Raw genomic sequence first — 21,194 nt, forward strand, 5'->3', positions numbered from 1 at the left:
TGACGTGCACCTAAATCTAAGTACATCGGTGTTTTTGCATTTCGCCCCCATCGAAATGCAGCCGCTGTGGCCAGAACTTGATCCTGCAATCTCGTGTTTAGCAGCCCAATACCACAGCCACTAAGCAACCATGGCGGGTCGTGTTCCCACAGCACCAAACCTCTATTACAAGGTTCATCCAGGTCAATGACATCGATCAAAATGATTAATGCGATGCGCACAGAGGAAACCGTAACAGTAGTGTGTTATGGTTCTCCAAGAGAACCGTTATGGCCCTCCAAGAGCATGTGCAAAGATCGGTCTGATTAGCCACTGGGAGGCACGCAGATCACATCAGTTACGAGAGTTCACTGTTCACGCATGCAAATTTGCACACTTTGGAGCAGACCCCAACTGCGGACCCAACCGCTGCTTCAACGGCCATCAATCTAACCTGTAGCAGGATTTCGCACCCGATCAATGATGAGCCACCCATAGGAGCATATTAGCGACAAGCTTTTCTTGCCAGTTTGCGGCTCTTTATCACATCGGCCAGTGGCAAATTTTTGTCATGGCCACACTATTAACCACATTGTCTAATTGGAGTGGTGGCATCAGGTGTCTGCGACTAAAGTTACGGTTACCAAAGACACAGATCTGTTCACAGCGGTCGCACAAACTTCCAAGAGCTGACAAACCGCCTCGCCAATGAATGCAAGTGCACGGGATGACCGCTGCGTGTTCACGGTCGCCAGCTTCACGAAGTACCTTATGGCGGCCCCTCATTCCGAATGCCATTCGTAGGCGCACAACTGTCTCTTTCCATAGCTTGGAGCAACCCATCACAAGACTAGCTTTAGGTTTACATGGCGGGCTTAAAAATATCGTGCAACAGCGCGCTGACCCTCGGCTGCAGACGCATTTACACAAACGGCAGATGGATGCCGACAAAAAACAAACGGAACGGTGGGGACAGGGAGGGGCAAAGCCGTGCGAACTTGCCCTGGGCCTCCCATTTGAGAACTCTTTACTGTTGGTGCCAACCGCGGTCAATGCGTGCGGCGCCAATGACTGCGCGGAGCAGTGCTGAATGACGTGATGCACACGCCCCGCTTTTGTCTGTCGCGCAGATTTATTTCTTTTGTTATTTATACTTCACCTACATCGCCGCAAGGCATTGCGTTGGGCACAACAAAGCACAAATAGCAATAGATCGTTGTACAACATACATAATAAGAAAGAACAAAAACATGCAAATTATGGGAAACTATATAGAATGTACAAAAATTACTACAAACATACATTCAAAACAATAGAAACACTTCAGGAGAATAATTCCATTGATGTCGATGTTATCATAGGGAACACGAGAGAACTTCATTATTAGTTTTGCTAACAATATCGTCTGGGGGCCGGTTCCATTTTTGTATTGTTTTTATGAAGAACTAACTATAGGAAGTGTGCATTTTTAACAGGTGTTTTAATATTATTAGTAAATTATCTCGACGAAGTGAGATGTATGGCGGTTCTTAGAGGTATTCGTGAGGACTGATGGCATTCTTATTATAATAAATTCTATGAAGGAATTTAAGCTGGCTTCTGCCTTCTTACTGTTAGCAGCTCCCATCCCAATGTATCTTATTTCAGAAATATTTGAAAATGAATTATAGTTATTAGTTACAAATCTAGCTGCTTGATTTTGCACATTTTCCTGTCTATCAATAAGGTACTGCTGATAAAGGTCCCAATTACACAAGCATAATCTAAAAGGCATAATCTAAATGCTTAGTAACTCAGGGGACCAACTGCAATGCATGCTCACTGACCTGGAGAGCAAAGCCGAAGGGTGGGTCTAAAAATTAATCTGCACAAAACTAAAGTAATGTTTAACAGTCTCGGAAGAGAACAGCAGTTTACGATAGGTAGTGAGGCACTGGAAGTGGTAAGGGAATACATCTACTTAGGACAGGTAGTGACTGGGGATCCGGATCATGAGACCGAAATAATCAGAAGAAGAAGAATGGGCTGGGGTGCATTTGGCAGGCATTCTCAGATCATGAACAGCAGGTTGCCATTATCCCTCAGGAGAAAAGTTTATAACAGCTGTGTCTTACCAGTACTCACGTACGGGGCAGAAACCTGGAGGCTTACGAAAAGGGTTCTATTTAAATTGAGGACGACGCAATGAGCTATGGAAAGAAGAATGATAGGTGTAACGTTAAGGGATAAGAAAAGAGCATATTGGGTGAGGGAACAAACGTGAGTTAATGATATCTTAGTTGAAATCAAGAAAAAGAAATGGGCATTGGCAGGACACATAATGAGGAGGGAAGATAACCGATGGTCATTAAGAGTTACGGAATGGATTCCAAGGGAAGGGAAGCGTAGCAGAGGGCGGCTGAAAGTTAGGTGGGCGGATGAGATTAAGAAGTTTGCAGGGACGACATGGCCACAATTAATACATGACCGGGGTAGTTGGAGAAGTATGGGAAAGGCCTTTGCTCTGCAGTGGGTGTAACCAGGCTGATGATGATGATGATGATTAATCTAAAATGGAGCTTGCATACAAAAACTAAAGTGTTTGCTTTATGGTTTGTGAAGCCTGCTCAAAATTCCTCCATATAAAATGCAACATTTTACTTGCCCTTGTCTCTCTCTCATAAACGTAGACATAAAAACTTTATAGTAGGACTCATAGCTAATTATTGAATTGCTAATGGTGAAAATTGTCTGTAATTTATGGGCACGCTTGGTGAATGCTATGCAGCAGCATGTCTAGACGTTCAGGCTCATTTTGCATATTTCACACGATAGCAATATTGGGTCGCTCTGCAAGGAATCAGTATCTCTTCGTGATTTCATTACTGTAAACACTATGTAGTCACTTGCAAATAGATTAATGGGGGAGGTAATATCTTCAATGACACTATTAATATAAATTAAGAATAGCGGTCCTAATACACTCCGTTGTGGTGCACCAGACATCACGGTTATCGTAGATGATTTTTAGCCATTAATAACTACGCTTTGTTGTCAACTGTTTAAATAACTTTTTATCCAATGAATAACTTTAAGGTTTATGTGTATAGAAAGTATTGCAATTTTAATAGGTTGTCTGTTACGGTGTAGGAAGCCTTACACAAATCTAGAAATGCAGTCAACATCCGATTTTTCAGACTCCCTAGGGGCCGCGAAAACATCCGAAAAAGGAGCCAGTCCAAAAAAATGAATGCATGCCTTTTACTGGCCCCAAGGGCTAAAATCATCACGGACACGTCCGCAATAGCTCTGAAGGCCTGCCAGCACACTTATTAGGCGTATCGGCGCTGGTACTGTGACAGGAGGCGGCGGGTACACGCACATATAATTAAAGGATAAATACTCCGTCCCGTGACAATAGCCCCTCTTCAGTTTTCGCATGCTTCACCACGTAACACTGATGTATTGGCGGCGAGGAGTTACGGAGTCATCTATCGGAAGCGCCTCGCTGGCGTAGTATGAGGGATCACGTGGCGCGCTCCTCATAGGTTTTGCTGTCAGCGCTCACTGAAAACACCATGCGCGAGCTCTCCCGGACATTTCTGTGAGTACTTTCGAAACGAGAAAGGTTTCTTACTGTCTAAATAATAATCTTGGGCAAACTGAAAGCACACAATCGTTTACAGACGCTATCTCTTTACCGAATACGTACAGTGAACGTCACTGCGCGCGGTCGCCGCGATGGTCTCTCCCGAACCGCCTTCTTGCGTGAAAGGTAGGTAAACGCTGGGAGCCAACTATGTGAAATATGTTCCTATAGTGTTTGTATAACTAAATGGAGTTTAATAGAACGAAGCCTCAATGCAGCGATCGCGCAGATTCGCAGCGACCGACTGCGCGTCTGCATGCTTGTCCGCGCACTGTATCGCTTTCCCCGCGCTCGCGTTTTCGCACCGTGCCATGATGTTTAGGCCGCAGAATATGAGCATTTGACAGTATACAAGCAACCATTGTTGCATGTACGCTATCAGAGCTGTTCAAAAATAATTTCATTGTAGAGACTTCGACGCCTACGAGGATTGTGATGTGCCGTCGCGACGATTCAATCTTTTTTTTCTTTTAAATTCTTTGACCTTTCAATACTATTTCTCAAGTTGCGTCGCACTGTATGTTTATCGGTATTCTCAGCGTGCAATTTCCCGCTGCTCCTTTTTTGTAATCCAGTGCATTAATTCATAACACAAACATGACCATATGCCATGCTTTTTTTAAATGTGCTTCTTACCGCTGCCTTTCCACTCCACTGAACTTACCATTATCTATAGCATCGACAAGTTCATGGACCAAACCGTCACGACATTAGTCGGGCAGCGGACACGGGCGAGCGTCTCAGTGCGCGTTTTCAGAACATCGCAAACCGGGCGCCGTAGCAGAAATCTTCCTCGCGTCTGTGCTTGCTGCATACCCGAGTTGTAGCCGATGACTGTTTGCCGGTTTTATGTTTCGCGAGCCAAGCTTCACGCAGCTTCTTGTCCTGCGGCTACGTGTGATAAGGCTGACACCGGCCTCCGCTATGTGCGTCCGGCCCTGCGGCACCGAGCAGTAGCCTACCATGTTGCGCGCCTTCAAAGGCAGCCACTACCTATTGTAGTGCTTTCAAGCGTTGTAAAGGAGACACTCGAAGCGGGAAAATTTCGCCACTAAATGAGGACCGCAGCGTACGAGGGAATTTAAACTCGTTTTCAGCTTGCTTCGGCGTGCCCGAAGCAGCCGACGCGGCCGCTATGTCCACGTGATCCCTCCTAGCACGTCACACCGACGGTGGCGCCAGCTTTTCCAGTGGTGGAGCTCGAGGCCAATAGAACCAAAGCTGACTTTTGGAAAACGGCCTTATGCAACGCGTCGTGCTTTCCGAGCTTCGAAGCCATTGGCGAGGATTACAAAGACGGAGTCGGTGCCATTGCTAACAGCGGCGAATTGTTTTAATGGAAAGCACAGGACAGTACAGCAGGGAGCTTGGCAGCGAACATCGCAACAGCTAGGACTAACGTTGCTGCAGTGGTGGCTACGGCTACCAGCGGATATGCGTGCAAGGGCTCCTGTTCGACACGGCGAGATAATGAAAATGGCGGCGGCGTTGGCTTCGGTAACGCCGTTTAAGACCTGCAGTCACAGGGAAAAGTCCGGAACATCAAACGGTGAAGGGTTCTTGCGTCGGAAATTTCAGGCGTACTGGTACAAACTTTCCCCTCCCCCCTTTTTTTTACACACAAGTGTTAAGTGCTGTTCGAAGTCAGCGAAAATATATAATGTACCTAGGCGCGTTGAAGACCGCGTGCATGCATGAGAATCGGGTAACAAGAGGTTAGGGCCACCGAGAATTGACACTATGTCGCGCAACCTATGACGATTAGCAAAACCCGTAATGGGTGGACGCATCAGTGGATCTCTTAGGCATGTAGGGCCCTCTGGGCCATACCTATCGGCGACAACGTAGCCTAGCCGCCTGTGGAATTATCTTACTGAGCTATGTTGAATGCTCGGTTGCGGTAGTAGGAACTTCAAGAACAGTCCCTTTAATCAAAGATGGAGGAGACATAATGCTAGGAAAACTGGCAGCTATCTATATGAAGTGTCTATCGACTACAAGGGTCCCAGAAAACTGTAAGAATGCAAACATTATACTAATCCACAAAAAGGGAGACATTAAAGAACTGAAAAATTATAAGCCCATTAGCTTACTCCCAGTATGACATAAATCATTTACTAAAATAATCCCCAATAGGATAAGGGCAACACTGAACTTTAGTCAACCAAGGGAACGAGCTGGCTTGAGGAAAGAATACTCTACAACGGATCACATCTATGTCATTAATCTGGTTATCAAGAAATCCACAGAGTACAATAAGCCTCTCTGTATGGCTTTCATAGATTATGAAAAAGCATTCAATTCAGTTGAGTTACCAGCGGTCATAGAGGCATTGCGTAATCAAGTAGTACAGACCGCTTACGTAAATACCCTGAAAAATATCTACAGAGATTCCACAGACACCTTTATCCTACACAAGAAAAGTAGGAAGATACCTATAAAGAAAAGGGTCTGACAAGGAGACACAATCTCTCCAATGCTATTCACTGCGTGCTTAGAAGTATTCAAGCTATTAAACTGGGAAGGTTTAGGAGCAAGGATTGACGGCGAATACCTCAGCAACCTTCGGTTTGTCTATGACATTGTTCTATTCAGCAACACTGCGGACGAGATACAACAAATGATTGAGGACCTTAACAGGGAGAGTGTAAGAGTGGGTTGAAGATTAATATGCAGAAAACAAAGATAACGATAAATAACCAGGCAAGGGAAGAAGAGTTCAAGATCACAAGTCAGCCTCTGGAGTCTCTGAACAAGTATGTTTACCTTGGTCAACCAATCACAGGGAACCCTGACCATGAGAAGGAGATTCACAGAAGAATAAAAATGGGTTGGATCGCATACGGCAGACATAGCGAGCTTACCGATTTCATTGAAAAGGAAGGTGTATGATCAGTGCATTTTACCGGTGATGACATATGGGGCAGAGACTTGGAGACTGACAAAGAAGCTTGAGAACAAGTTAAGGACCACGCAAAGAGCGATGGAACAAAGAATGCCAGGCATAACCTTGAGACACAGAAAGAGAGCGGTTTGGCTCAGAGAGCAAACGGGTATAGAAAATATTCTAATAGACATTAAGAGAAAAATGGCGCTGGGCAGGTCATGTAATGTGCAGATTAGATAACCGTTGGACCATTAGGGTGACATAATGGGTACCAAGAGGAGGGAAGCACAGTAGAGGACGGCAGAACACTAGGTGGTGCGATGAAATTAGGAAATTTGCGGGTGCTAGTTGGAATGGAGTAATTGGAGGTTACAGGGGGAGAGGCCTTCATCCTGCAGTGGACATAAAATAGGCTGCTGCTGCTGCTGCTGCTGCTGCTGACAATGATGACGATGATGATTCAATGACTATGGGGTAGGTGGCAGTGCCGTGAAGGTGTCTGAATTATCGGCGTGTGGAAAACTAGCCATTGACTGTACTGTAAATTGGACAAGCTGCGTAATACATAAGCGTCCATTTCTTAAACTATGCTGGGATGGTGTGAAGAAACTGATTGAAGTAAGGTATTTGACCATTTCACTGTAGTGCTCAAATAGCTTACAGCAAATTGCTAAAAAATTAAAATTAAATTATGGAGTTTTACGTGGCAAAACCACTATCTGATTATGAGGCAAGCCGTAGTGGGGGACTCCAGAAATATGGACCACCTGGGCGGAGCCTCCAAGAACCCAATTGAGGACAAAGCCGTTCGTTTCAAAAAACACACACACAAACTTTTAATTAAACTAGAACGAGGATAAAGAAAACGTGCTTAGGGCTAGGATGGTATTAACAGTACACGAGTCCAGGCTGACCACGGCTGTGAGGGCACATAGTAGTCTCGACGTGGAGAAGCGGAGACAGGATGACGAGAGAAGTGGTGTCGGTCTCACCAAAGGTCGAGGTACCAACAGGCACAAGTTCCCATTTGGCTCAGCATTGTAAAACATGCATATGCAAACCCATGTTTCGTGATACCATGATTTTGAAAAAGAGCCGTGACACCACCGCCCGAGAGTTATCGGAAGCATTTTTCATTAAGTCATTGGAGTCGCAGTGCATTAGTGTGCCTTCCTTAACCTTGTACAGCACTGAATTTGGTTTTTTGGATTCTGTCGCATGAGTGCGCTCTTTGGATCGAATGTTGTTGGTGGCTCCACCGCATGGTGCTCACTGCGCATGTTCCTCTGGTTTAAGCGGTCTATAAAGGAGTGACGCAATAAAATGATGTCAGTTGAGAGTAGCGCCCTGTCCTGTCGTCTTTCTTGTGTGTGTCGTTTTGCACTAAACAAAGTATTCAAAGGTCGAGGTGTTGGACCATTGACCAGACTGGCAACCAAGGCGCAGCAGCTCTGGCTTGGAGAGGGAAGGCAGGCGGCTTGGCGGCACGAGCAGATGGCGGCGGCGTTCTGGCCAGGCAGCTGGGCATAGAACTCGAGCCCGCAGCCCGACTGCTCTCGTTCTGCCCAGGCGCGCAGAAGCTCCCCAGCCTCGGGCAGCAGTTCCCGATCGGGTAGAGTGGCGACGCACAGGAACGGGTTGGCAGGAGGCCCCGATCGGGTGAAGTCCTGGTGGCTTGGGCCTGGAACCCAACGGTTTGTCTTCAACTCCCAGTCCGGTGGCCGACCTTCTCCTGGCATCGCCTCCTGGAACTCACTCTTTCCTGCCAGCGCGCCTCACTTTTCTGCCGCTCTGGCCGATTCACCATTTGCTCAATGGCTGCTTGAAGCTCCGTGGTTTCTTCTGATTGGATTGGCTTTTTAACGCGACAGCATTAAGGAGCTCGTGTCGCAGAAAAGCCGGTGTCGGCGTCGGCGGCGTTGGCCGTGAGCGATAAATACCAGCAGGTCCTTCATGAATAAAAAACAACTTGCAAGATAGGCTGGGTGGGAATCGAACCAGGGTCTCCGGAGTGTGAGACGGAGGCGCTACCACTGAGCCACAAGTTCCATGTTTCAAAGCGGTACAAACGCACGTCTAGTGAATGCGGTGTTGCCTTAGAGGCGTGCGTCGCTTGCTCAGGCGCACATTTCGTTGCCGCGCCGAACGCTGCGTTGCTCGACGCTCACCGCGTCCGATGCGGGGCGCGTAGTCGCTGCGCCGAAGCCCATTGTCTTACATCCCTTGGTGGGTCGACGGGAACGCTGTCGCGTTCCACTCTTGAAGGCGAAGCTTAAGCGTCCTCCAGTTTTTTTTTCCTTTAGTTTCTCTTGCGCCATGTGTTCACGTGCCGGATGCTCTTCGACGTTGTCGTTTTCCATCTAGCACAGAATTCGCCTCGGCATGTGCACTACTTGTCGTCTGCTTCTTGTCCTCTCCAACCACCGAACTTATCACACACGCCAAGTAGTCTGCCAGCGTTTGACAGTGCCTTTGGCTGCTCGGAACAGATGCTGAATCGACCCAGCGTCCATGTGCGACAGTTTCGCATTTGCCCAGACACAGAAGGGAAAAGCCGCAAAATAAGTAAACTTTTACATTCAGTGGTGTGTTGTGCCTTAGTTGATTGTTGCTAATAAGGTGTTTATGTTTTTTTCTTCCCCAGCTTAAACTAACATGGATGAAAACACGGGACTCTTTTCAGGAGCACTCTCACTTGTGCACGCTTTGCCTCCATACTTCCCCTTCATAGCAACAGAAAGTTGTCTGCGAGTAGAGTTCTCTTCACACTCTTCATAAAGTCTTTACTAATACCAGTCTTTTTTATTCCCATCATTTCTCATTCACAGAATGTACAATCACATAATTAGAAGTTAAATAAACTTTCAGTCATTAAAGCTTTCCTGTGGCATTAGAACAGTGATAGTGTCTTATATATGCACATATGACCCTTCATAATAAAATAAAGGACACAAATTTGGCTCTCGTATATATATATGATGAGGTATGACTGTACCTGGGAAAGGCCGGAAGGCTGCACGAATGCTGATGCTGACCGGTGACTCAGTGCAAACAGTGAAGCTTTTGAAAATGCCCTGCAGGTTGGGTTCAGTGATCATCACTCGACCTGTGGCCGTCCAGGGTTGGCTCCACGGCCGGATTCGAGACAGTCGACCACCACTTGCCTGCAGTCTTTGCTGGAGCAGGCTCAGTGGGCGCAGGTTCTGCAATGGCAGTACCCTTGTCTCAAAGGGATCCCGAAATGCTTTTCCATCTAATCATAGAATGGCCTCACTATTAAAGGACGTCTCTTGTGAATCTCGTGCCATGAAAATGTTTCGAATCCTCTAATTATAACTGGAGTTACGGCACTGACACCCGGCTTTCTCTCTCTCTTGGTCTGTGCTAGCGAGTTTGAAGCTACACAGTGGAGAAGCCAAGAGGGCAAAGCCCCGGCCACAAGTTGAGCGTTGCGGTGGCGAAACGGCCCACTGTCGCACCTCATGGCGGCCACACTGGACTATGCTACGCAGTATGCCACTGCCATCTCGGAGACCACAAGAGGCAGGCGCAGTTACACGCAGTGCAAAGATGAAAGGACTTTCCTGTCTTTTTGAGATTGCAGACATACATTTTTCGTTCACATAAAACTCAAAATTCGTAATTATGTATTACTGAGAATGCATTCGCGACCAAAAAGTCAGCCAATGGCGTTGGTAGGCTATTTGCTTTTGATGACACTGCTTGACAGCATTCTGGAGGCAAGAGCAAGAGATTTTTCACTGTTTTTGACACCAGATTGTAAATTACCGGGCATGACCGGGGTTGTTGGAGAAATATGGGAGAGGCCTTTGCCCTGCAGTGGGCGTGACCAGGCTGATGATGATGATGATGATGTAAATTACCTGCAGCATGCAATGACGTAATATCAGGCTCACATGTTCCCAGCAGCCTTACAACAGATCGGCAATGTTTCCTTACTATTTTTGCAAAGTGCTTTAAGGCCCTGTTAAAATGGAACACCAAAAAACATGAAAGATGCACATGCTGCACATGCTCTGGAATGGTAGCACCACATGTTAATCGAGTACACGTGCCGGCCTACGTGAGAGATAGCTGTTAAGGCACTTAATCTCTTCCTTACGTAAAGTAATAGAAGGCTGACTCACGCACGCACTTCCACCATTATAGATGTGTCATGCCTCTACCATAAAACGCGTATCTTCGGTCTTATGGCTGTACAATATCGCGCATTCATTTAACTCAGGCGTGCAGTTACACTCTTGGCAATGTAAGGAATGATTAGAAGGCGATCCACCGGTTAACGACCAGTTATGTTCCATTGGCCTGTGATTGATACACCGGCCCGTTTGCCCTACGTAGAAATGGTCACAGCTAAAGGGAACCTTATATACCACACGTATACGACAGTAATCCCGTATTCCCGTAATCAAACTGGGGCACGATCAGAAATTGTTGTACGGAACGCACATTCACTTTCGCCTCCCGCAACTGGCCTAGACCGCGCCGACATCATCAGCCACGGGGCATGGCCATGTTGTTGGCGACTTCAAAATAACGACACGCTCCTGGCAATCATTTTCAAACCGAACACTTTGTCTGCTCTGAGCACAACGTGACTCGGGGTGTTCCGTTCAAACAATCACGTGCTCATTATGAGACTGGCGTTGCATGGCACATCTGGTGGATTGGATTGGATCCAAACGGCGGCTGTGGTAACGGAATGCCACGTTTGGATTCCAATCCATAGTCGAAATCGAGAAAATGGAGGCTGGAATGGGAGCATAATGGGAGCTTCGGTTTTTGCATTGGCATTGCTCGAGGAGGAAGCAGAGCAGTTGGAGGTGCGAAATGTGTTTGAAGAGATGGCAGAAAGCGAATTCCGGCGTCGTTTTTGTTTCTAAAAATAAACAGTGTGTTGAACAGCTCCCTCTGACGCGCTGAGACTCGGCGGGCCCAGTCGGACATTGCAGCGTGTTGTTGCCCCTTGAAAAGTGCGCCACTGTTCCCATCGTTTCTTTGTTAGTTTTCGGTGTGCGCCCCACCACCTAGTGACCACGCAGGGAAACTAAGAGTAATATACTGTAGTAGACCACCAGTAAACTGTAGTAAATACCTGTAGTAAATACTGCACCAATAAACTGTAGTAAACCACCAGCCATAAAGACGGAAAAAAAAACACTCCTGTTTTCAGGAAGAAAACTGGAAAGAAATACTTTCTAAGCAATAGAAGATTGCCATTAAGCACAATATGGCTCACTATTAAACTGAGAACGCTACAGTGAAACCTCGTTACTACGAACACCACATTAACGAACTTTTCAGATAAACAAGCTCTTCAGAAATTCTCTGCTAACTTCTTATAGCTCAATGTAAAAATATTTCAGTTCTATGAACTTCAGAATATCAAACTTTTACGAATAACAGTCATTATTCAGTTTCCCTGTGATGTTAACAGTGCCTCAGTACTACGAACTAATATTCCAAAATCGGGGGATTCTTAGATTTCCGTGTATCCTTCACGGCAGCCGAAACGACAAGGTGCAGAGAGCAGATGTCGCGGTGCATTGGTTCAGAAAACGTGAGACGGCACCCGACAAAAAGAGAATGCGGGCAAGCGGAGGCACCGGCACATCGGGTTTTGCAAGTGCATTTTGCGTCCAGAAAAGTGTAGCCTAACAAAAGAGGCGCGTCTCTTCCTTTTTTCACTCTTCTTTCTGCGTACGCCTCCTTCTTTGGCACTTCTTTCTGCGGCTGTACTAGCTATGCAAGCAGTGAAAAGTCACCTCCGTACTTGTGGGGATGCCACACGGTCGCACTTTGCCCTTTCAAGATGGTATCATTTACGCACGCTTGCACTTTGACGTAGTTCAGGTGTCTGCTTCGAGCAAGACAGTTGTGGTGTCCACAGCAAGAAATGTGAAAAATAAACAGAAAGCAAGAAACAATGCACTTTGGAGGCAACCTGGAGCTACCTTTTAGTCAGTAGTTTTCTCGGCATCAGTATGTTTTGCGCACATCACTCTTATTATGCGGTGCTTCGGTGGTGCCTGGTGGCGGAATCTATAGAAAATAGCAACAGCACATATCAAGAGCCAATAGCGACGTTTTCGTAGATAGCTCATATGGTGACAACTTGTGAATTGATGGGTTGATAAGCAGAATGGTTAATTTGGGGGCTTTCACTATAACAATCTTTCAGAATAATGAACAATTTACTGTGGTCCCCTGAAGTTCAATATATCGAGATTTCACTGTATTGGTTTTTAGGACCGCTTTGCTATTTCTTCAGTTTCAGAGGGAAAAAGCACTTGGTCCTATTTGACAGACATTCCATCAATAAAAAATATTTTCCAGATGTTCGTATTTGAACCGAGTTGTTCAAGGGACAGACAAGCGCTCAGAACATGAATAGAGGTAATACTGATGATGGAAAGATTGTATATTGTAGTGGCTAAAACGAGACATTGTTTTTCTCATTAAACGTGGATTGATATTTTTAATTCTTCACTAAAAGTCGCAAAAAATTACCTTTGGCACCCCAGGCACGAAAACATGAAGATGCACAAGTGACCTATCGCGTGACCTCCTACTAGTGTATGCGGTTCCTGGTCTTTTTATTGGTACTGAAATGCGGTGTACATTTTTCTACCTTACAATGTACAGATAGGCCTTTGTTTGTAGCGAGTAGAAAAGTAGCACTGTCTTTGTATTCTATGAGTTGGCTTGGCTTGCCTATCCACAAAACGACGACGAGGGCCAGCCAGCAATCACGTAGGCGTGTACTTGGGGAAAAACGCAGTACAAATATAAGAAATGCCTGTACAACAATGTAAACTTATCGTACCAGCTTTTTTCTTTTCAAAAGTGGTTCAAAAGGTCAAAATGTAGGTGGTTAACCACAGTTACACCCACCCCTGTGAAAGCAGAACGATAGGCGCCTTTCACAATTTGCAAGGCGGGATATCCACATCGCTCTCACTCCTCAACGTTACTGGAGGCGGGACTCTTACATTTTTAGAGGCTGCTCAGATAGAAAAATTCTGTTTGCAGAACATCAATGTGCTTTCGGAAGTAACCGCTGCAGCTATAAACACTACCGAGGATGAGCTTTGCAGGCAAATACCAAGTCGACGTGGACTGTTTAAGTACCTTTCCAGAAACCTCGCAACGCTTCTTTCGTGCCGTGTAAAGACTTAGTTTACGAGAAAACTGTATCTGAAGGGTCCAAATACCTTTTTCGAAATTCAAATCTCCCACCACCCAATCGGAGGAGGAGTAACATTGCATATGCCATCATCGCCCTTTGCTGCCATCGGTGAGTAAAACGGTGCCCGACAGACGGAGGCACCGAGCCAAGACAGAGCGGTGGATTCGCCACTGCAACTGCTTTTTGGTCAAGTGGCGTAGACCGTTCGGGCATCCTGCAATATGATATGGAAGTTTTGTTCTCTGCTACTTGCAGTTTGTGCGAGTTTCGTGAGACAGCAAAACCAGCGCAGCACTACGCGATAACGAAACTACTGAAACGCGAAAGCATGGGCAGTGCAGAGTCGAGTGAAAATGAAACCTTTGGACCGCTTGGATCCTTGTCAAGGGTACTTTCATTAAGTTCTTTTTCTAAACATAAAATGGAACAGGACAAGTAGCATTTTATTTCATCTTATAATACAATACAAGGGTGTTTTTTGCAACGAGTAGTTGAGTACTAGTGACAGAATTTAACTGAGGAGTGCTTTCACCATCGGGCAAGTGCTTGAATGTCCCAGGGGAGTCTCTAATGATGTCCTGCATTTGCCTTGATTTCTCGATTATTAACCCTTTGACGGTTTTTGCCGTACATGTACGGCGGCGGTTTTCTGTCCCACAAGGTCTTCGCCGTACGGGTACGGTTTTGACCCTCTGTTTGAAATTTCGCGCCATAATGACGATGCACGCTTACTGGGAGGTGCTGCCACCTCTTAGGTCTTACAAGAAGCGTTCGAAATTTGTGCTACCTTCTTGGGGAGATAAACAGAACTGACTGCAAGCTTCAGTGCGTCGCGCAGACTGCGGCCACACCCCTTTTGCGGTTTCGGTTTCGCCGCGTGATCGCAACGGAGGCGCGCGAAACGTCATTTTTCTCTTTGTCGGCACTTTCTTGCAAATGCTGTGGAAGTTGATTTCTATCTTGATTGGCGCTGCTCTTAGCTTGTTTATAACCGCCGCTCGCGGGGTATTCTCGCTCTAAGCAGCAACGTGCTTTCGCGGTTTCGGTTTCGCCGCAACGGAGGCGCGCGAAACGTGATTTTTATCTTTGTCGGCACGCTATCGCAGGGGCGGCGGAAGTTGATTTCTATCTTGATTGGCACGGCTCTTAGCTCGTTTATCACCGCCGCTCATGAGGTATTCTCGCTCTCTGCGGCTGCGCGGAGACTCGTGTTTCAAGGAGTACCACACTCTAAAATACTATTGAACATATTGCAGTTCTGAGTGATGCCGACACCAAAATACTGTTCCCTAATTTTTTTTTTTTACTATTTATTCCCGGCTTTATACATCTTGTACATTCAATATCTGCAATAAAATAATTTGACCACTGGGGAAAGTTTTCTTCAAAATAATTCGACCCTCAAAGGGTTAAGGCTCTGTTCACGATAATATTGACACCTTAGAGATTCTCGAGCACTAATCTATCACTTTAGCTTGACTTAGTGTTTGCCTCTAGTGTCCCTTTAACAGAGCTCACATGCTAATTTGATGTTCCGTTTATTAAGAGTAGAGTGCCTACTATACATCTCGGTTCATAGGTACCTAAGTTACTTATAGCTAGCACGATTCTTGTTAAGTAATGCGATTAGCCTCCTAAGCATGTGCAGCACCGTGTCTTTTGCACAAATTTTGGAAGCATAAATGTTTGTGTTAAATTTTCTGATATTCAATTCAATATTCGGCATTTTTTACTTGATTCGACTCGAAATCTACCATTCGGTATTCGCACACCCCTAAACTTGAAAAAGGGATACCAGTGAAACACAAAGGACGCGCACACAAGGAAAATGCGTGAGACACGGACAAACGCTGGACTTCCAACTGTACTTTACTGGAATATAATGTCTGACGCATGCGCATCTTCAACTCCTCCCAAGACATATGTGCATTGATAACACCTCGAAAAGTACATTGCCGCACAAAAACAGCCGACGCATACACGAAATGTACTTGTCCCAAGACCATGCATCAATGTCAGTTCTTTAATCACCTTTTACCTACTCGATAGGTAAGCACGTTCCTTGTTGGTTAAACACAAGGACGTATCACTCACATAATTTTCTTTCTCACTTCCAATGTGAAAAGCTTCTAAGATTTCCCATTCGTATCTAGTTTTACCCCTCCCTAAAATGGTCACACGACCAAACAGTGGCGTACTTTTTTTGCACTTCTTGCAGCTGCGGTAAAAAAAGTGCCAAACTGCTTCCCTGATGCCCGCTTAAGGATGTGTTATGTTCTTGCAGGTTTTTTGGCACGTAAAACCCCAAATATTATTATGTTCTTGCAGGCAGTTATTGACACACCTACCTGTCTGGCCTATATATACTTTGCCACAAGCCAGCAGAATGCTGTAAATGCCCTTTCCTTGCGCACACGTCCCTTTGTGTTTCACTGGTATCCCTTTTTCAAGTTCGTTATGCACCAACTGCCCCAAGAGCTTGTGTTATTACACCCCTAAATTCTTCCCTTGCAGTACATTTCGCATGGACTAGATCACAGTTACAAAGTTGGCATTCCACACTGTCAGACTGCTCCCTTTCTTAATTCTTACCTACCATGCACATCCAATGAACAGCATCGCCTCCCAGCATTAGTAGCAACAATGGTAGACAACCGTACATATTCTTGAATGCCCTAACATTGTATACCAAGAGAACAATTGTTTTAAATTTGATGCAGATTTCCGTGTAGTAAGGAATATTTCTGTTCCATCACAAACTGTTTTCACACATTTCCTTGTATTATTCATTCCCTTCTGTAATGTCATTTGACCTGGAGGACGCTCGAAATAAATGGACGTATTTGATCAAGCGAGTTCCTTTTACTGTAGTCTGTGTGGTGCCTCTTGCCAACACCCGACTCACCAGAGCGACGACACCGCGCAGCTTCTTCCAGTCTAGCACCTTGGCTGGCAGCGGGTGCATCGCGGAAAGCCGGGTGAGAACCGCCCGGCTGCTTAGGGCGCCACGGAGCAAGGGGCCTTTTACCAGTGGTGCCACCTGAAAGGCCGTTAGATCGGATTATTTACATTTGCACATCAAAGTCATTAGGACTAAAACAAACACAATGCCTGACAAGCGACATCTTCCGTGGTAGCTCAGTGACTATGGTGCTGCGCTTAAGAGCACAAGGTCACTGGTTCGATTCCGAGGTGGGGTCCGGCCGCACACAAATGAGGACAGAATGCAAAAATGCTCGTGCGATGTGCCACGGGTGCACGTTGATGAACTGCTGGTGGTCAAAATTATTCCAGAGCCTTCCACCACAGTGTTCTTCAAAATACATTGTGCAGTTCTGGGGCATTAAACCCCACAACTTATATACGACCCAATTTTAATGCCCGAGAGAGCCCCAAATACCTGTGACATATACAAGTTTTGAGGGATTCGGGGATGCTTCACTCATTATAAAAAACTGTCGTACTGAAAGCCAGTAGAAATAAATCATAATTATTGCATCCAACAAATTCGTTCTTTATACAATGCAACGAAATAGCAGTGCAGCACTGCAAGCATGGATGATACATCTTCATAAAATAAAAACCAGAACAGTCAAATGCCAAATATGAAAAAAAAAGTCCGCTTTGTGTGAACACAAGTGATTCTATAGAAACAAAAGACTAACACACAAACTCCACACAAAAGCAATTCAAATAGCAATGATTGCATATGGGAAAGCAAATACAAGTTGAATAAACTTCTAAGCGATCTGATTGACTTCATTTCCTGCACTAATCTGTATGAAAAGGAAGAATTATTTAAAAAGACTGCTGTAAGAATTGCAAGGGTTTCAGTATGTTGTAATTTTTGTGGTAGCAAATTGTAACTGTCGGATGCTAAGCCATTAAGTGCCAATGACGAAATAACTCATCATCACAAAGATTGCATTACCTGGTAATTTTGACACATAAGTAAACAATACAAAACATCTTTAGCTATTTTCTTCAACAAGAATGGTAGAAGTGCCACAGGCATTCCTGGTATCTTAATTTCTAGAAAGAATAAAAGCAAAATAAATGCACATTTCTTTTTAATTTGCCCTTTTAATAAATTTTTGAGTGCTTGTCATAGCAGTTAGGAATTAAAGACAGTGCATTCTATGCCACATAGCTAAGCAGTGTCTTCTCTAATAAAATGTGTGACAATGTATGGCTTGATAAAGGGAAAATCAGACATCCACCCGTCCGTAGCAATTGCTACAAAGGAAACCCAACCTTCGCCCTGCTATCTGCTAGCCACCTGGTTAGCTCAGATGGTAGAGCGGCTGCCCCGGAAAGGCAGTGGTCCCGGGTTCGAGTCCCAGACCAGGACAAATTTTTCTTCAACTCCGAGGCTTTTCTTTCAAGGAACTCGATTGGGTTTCCTTCGTAGCAATTGCTACGAACGGGTGGATGTCTGATTTTCCCTTTATCAATTACTTCTCCACCTTGCGGGTTTCCGCAGAACTACTAAGTCAGTCTATAGCTTGTTTGCGATAGCTCCTCCATGTTCCAGCAAGCAAGCCAGCCACGTGCACTCGTCAGTTGTATATCCAGATGCAACAACGCAGTTGTTTCAAGAATGCTGCCATGCAGCATTCCTTTAATAGCAGGTGCATACGCAGCAGCACCTGAGATGTTTAGCACTTCTTTATGTCTGGCGATGAATAGATCAAATACGTCCTGCAGCAGACAAAAAACTATAAAGTGGTACAGCGTAGCATGCATTTCTCGAAGCTGAAGTTTGTGTGCATGTTTTAGAATGAAATGGCGTAAACAATACAGACATTCTATATATAGTTCATATTTATAGCCTCGCAAGAAGATGAATGCAGGTGTACATTGTAAAGTAGGCTGGGTCTGTGCATATGCTAGAGGTCGTGCTTGTTCTGAAAGCAAATAGTATATCTTTTTTACCTTTCCATGAAAATATATTTTTTTTTTGTGGCTACAAATACTTCAGAGATGGTTGCAGGTAATAAAAAAATAAGAATTACATCAACATTGCTATTCTTACTTCTGGTTCCTATCTTACTGCCGATGCAAAGATAACGATGCCCTTGTCTTCTCAGTCAATAAGATAGCGAGCAGCATTACAGTAAATTAAGATAAACGATTTTGATATCATACCAAGATTACATAAAAATACAGATATTTATGCATCATTTTATTACAAATTGGAAAATAGGTGGAAGGGAACAAAAAACAATAAAGACGCTGTATATTCCTCTGCCAATCAAGATGAGTTATGCAATAAAGGTAGGGCCACCTAGGCTGGGGAACCAGACATAGACCCCATCTCTTGAAACATCAGAAAATTGAAACGAAAATGTCACCCAGCAAGTCACACAACATGACTGTAATTCAAGAATCAACTCTCATTGGAGGAGATGCCACCAGTCAGATGAATGTTTCAACTACCACTGAAACAAATGCTGAATGTTTTAATCTTGAATGCCTTCATCCTTCATAAAATATCACGTCTAGATCTGCATCAATAATACATTTGTATCGCATTTGCCTCTGAAAGACACATCAAAGCCTTTCCGCATTACTTGACGAAGCCATGTTACACACTTGAATAGTAAAAACACCTGCCTAATAAAGAATATTTCCCACTAATAGGCTAATTTTGCTACCAGAAGGTTATGTGGTCTTGCGTAAAGTTTTGTTTGACTCTTCACTTCAAGCCTTTTGGTTTTAGGAAGCTCCAAAAATATAGCACATACATTTGATGACCTGCATCATGTTTTGCTCCCATAAAGGTCCAGTGTACTTTATAAAGTATGCCATCGTAGCGTTTCAAAAAATAAAGCAGCACTCGTTAAACTTTGACAATGCATTTAGAGTGCAAAAAGATCGTCTAGTACCAAAAGTCAACAAAATTGACCTGGTATATTTTTCTTGGCATTTTAATGGGTTAATAAAAGTAGAGTATGTTACATATCTGAATTCCTAGGTGCTTAAGTTACTGATAGCTATCAACATTCTTGTTACGTATTGTGAGTAGCCTCCTGAGCATCTGCAGCACTGCATTTTATTTTGCACAAGATTTGTAAGCATCAAGAAGTTGGATTAAAATTTCTGATATCCGATTTGATATTGGAAGGAAATAGAAAAGTTTATTCAAAATAGGAAAAGTACACTTAAAATATTGTGCAAGACATCTGAATCCCTAGCTCAAAGCTAGTTGGGGTGCATGCTAGTTATTATTCTCAATCACAACGGCAATACAATAAAGTATAAATAAATCATATATACATAAATCATATATTAGGACTTTAAGACTGACTCCAACCAAATAACTGAATTTTATTAGCCCGACGAATCATATATACATAAATATTCATTTATAAACACAAGGCAGGGTACTTGTAATAGCTACGAGAAACTTACAGAAAGGAATTTGTACTTAGTAACTAGACACTGCAAATGAAGAAAAAAAACAACCGATAAATACACCAGCGAGATGAAAACCCTATGCAGATAACAGTAGTGAGTGATAATGGGATTTCAATGATACTGAAAAAAATTTGGGTTGTTTTACTTTCGATGGTAAGCTGTTCCATAAGAGTGCTCCAATGTTGTTTAACCTCTCCCTTCCATTTAGATAATGCATTTTTGGCAAGAGAAAATTTCCCTCAAGTGCGCTGCATGTATTGCTTCTGGAGTATAAAAAATTTGATGAACTTGAAGGGCAGTTAGTGGTTATGCTATTAGAAGTACTTAATGTTGTTCTAAATTCAGTAATAAATTAAAAGGCAGTATATTTAAACTTTGACACAGTGGCATTGATTTAGCATTGTAATCCGAAAAAGTCATAAATTGCAAGGCCCTTTCCTAAAGTACAATAGGTTCCACATATGAAACGTAGTACGTATTACCACAAGATGAATTTCAGTAGGACAGATGGCTATAGAATATGCTACAGTAAATTGCTCTCAGAGTGGCAGTGTCGAAGTAATAACGACATTTGTACAGAATAAAACAAGCTTTGCTTAACTTTTTACAGAGCAATGCAATGTGATGCTTCCAATGAAGATGCTCATCTAGTGTGATGCCCAAGTATTGAATTGAATTCACCCGCTCAAGTGTATTATGGTTCAGAGAAAGCGAACGACATTCTCCTAGAGGTGCTTTCCACAAAGAAGTGAAGAGAATATATTTAGTTTTCTTGGTATCCAGAGTTAGCTTACCCTACGTCAACCACTCGTAAACACTTAGAAGTTCATTATTAGCCACTTAGAATGTTTTGTCCAAGGAGTCTAGCGCATAAAGTACAACAGTGTCGTCTGCATACATTACAGCAGAAAAGTTTTCTAAGGCATTAGGAGGATTGTTTACAAATAAAGAAAAAAATATTGGCCCCAGTACTGAGCCTTGTGGGACACTTGTAACAACGTCAGAAACGTCGGATTTGGTATCTGCAATGGCAACTAGTTGTTTTCTGTTATTGAGATATGGTATGGTAT

At 44.2% G+C, this 21,194-nt stretch overlaps 1 protein-coding gene across 4 annotated transcripts in view; it reads right to left on the bottom strand.

The window, feature by feature from the left end:
- The window catches only part of PolQ (DNA polymerase theta), a 241,147-nt gene that overhangs the window by 24,661 nt on the left and 195,292 nt on the right, over nt 1-21,194 (bottom strand). For 3 of the 4 annotated variants that reach the window (XM_070522614.1, XM_070522613.1, XM_065438973.1), the window contains 2 exons: nt 16,610-16,744; nt 9,490-9,697 (listed from right to left, as the gene is read on the bottom strand). In XM_070522614.1, coding sequence (XP_070378715.1) covers nt 9,490-9,697; nt 16,610-16,744 — 343 coding nt within the window. Of the gene's footprint in view, nt 1-9,489; nt 9,698-13,716; nt 13,919-16,609; nt 16,745-21,194 lie in introns of those variants that run through there. The other variant, XM_065438974.2, reaches the window with a different exon arrangement.

The sequence above is a fragment of the Dermacentor albipictus genome, chromosome 7 (genome assembly GCF_038994185.2).
Source record: "Dermacentor albipictus isolate Rhodes 1998 colony chromosome 7, USDA_Dalb.pri_finalv2, whole genome shotgun sequence".
NCBI classification, from domain to species: domain Eukaryota; kingdom Metazoa; phylum Arthropoda; class Arachnida; order Ixodida; family Ixodidae; genus Dermacentor; species Dermacentor albipictus.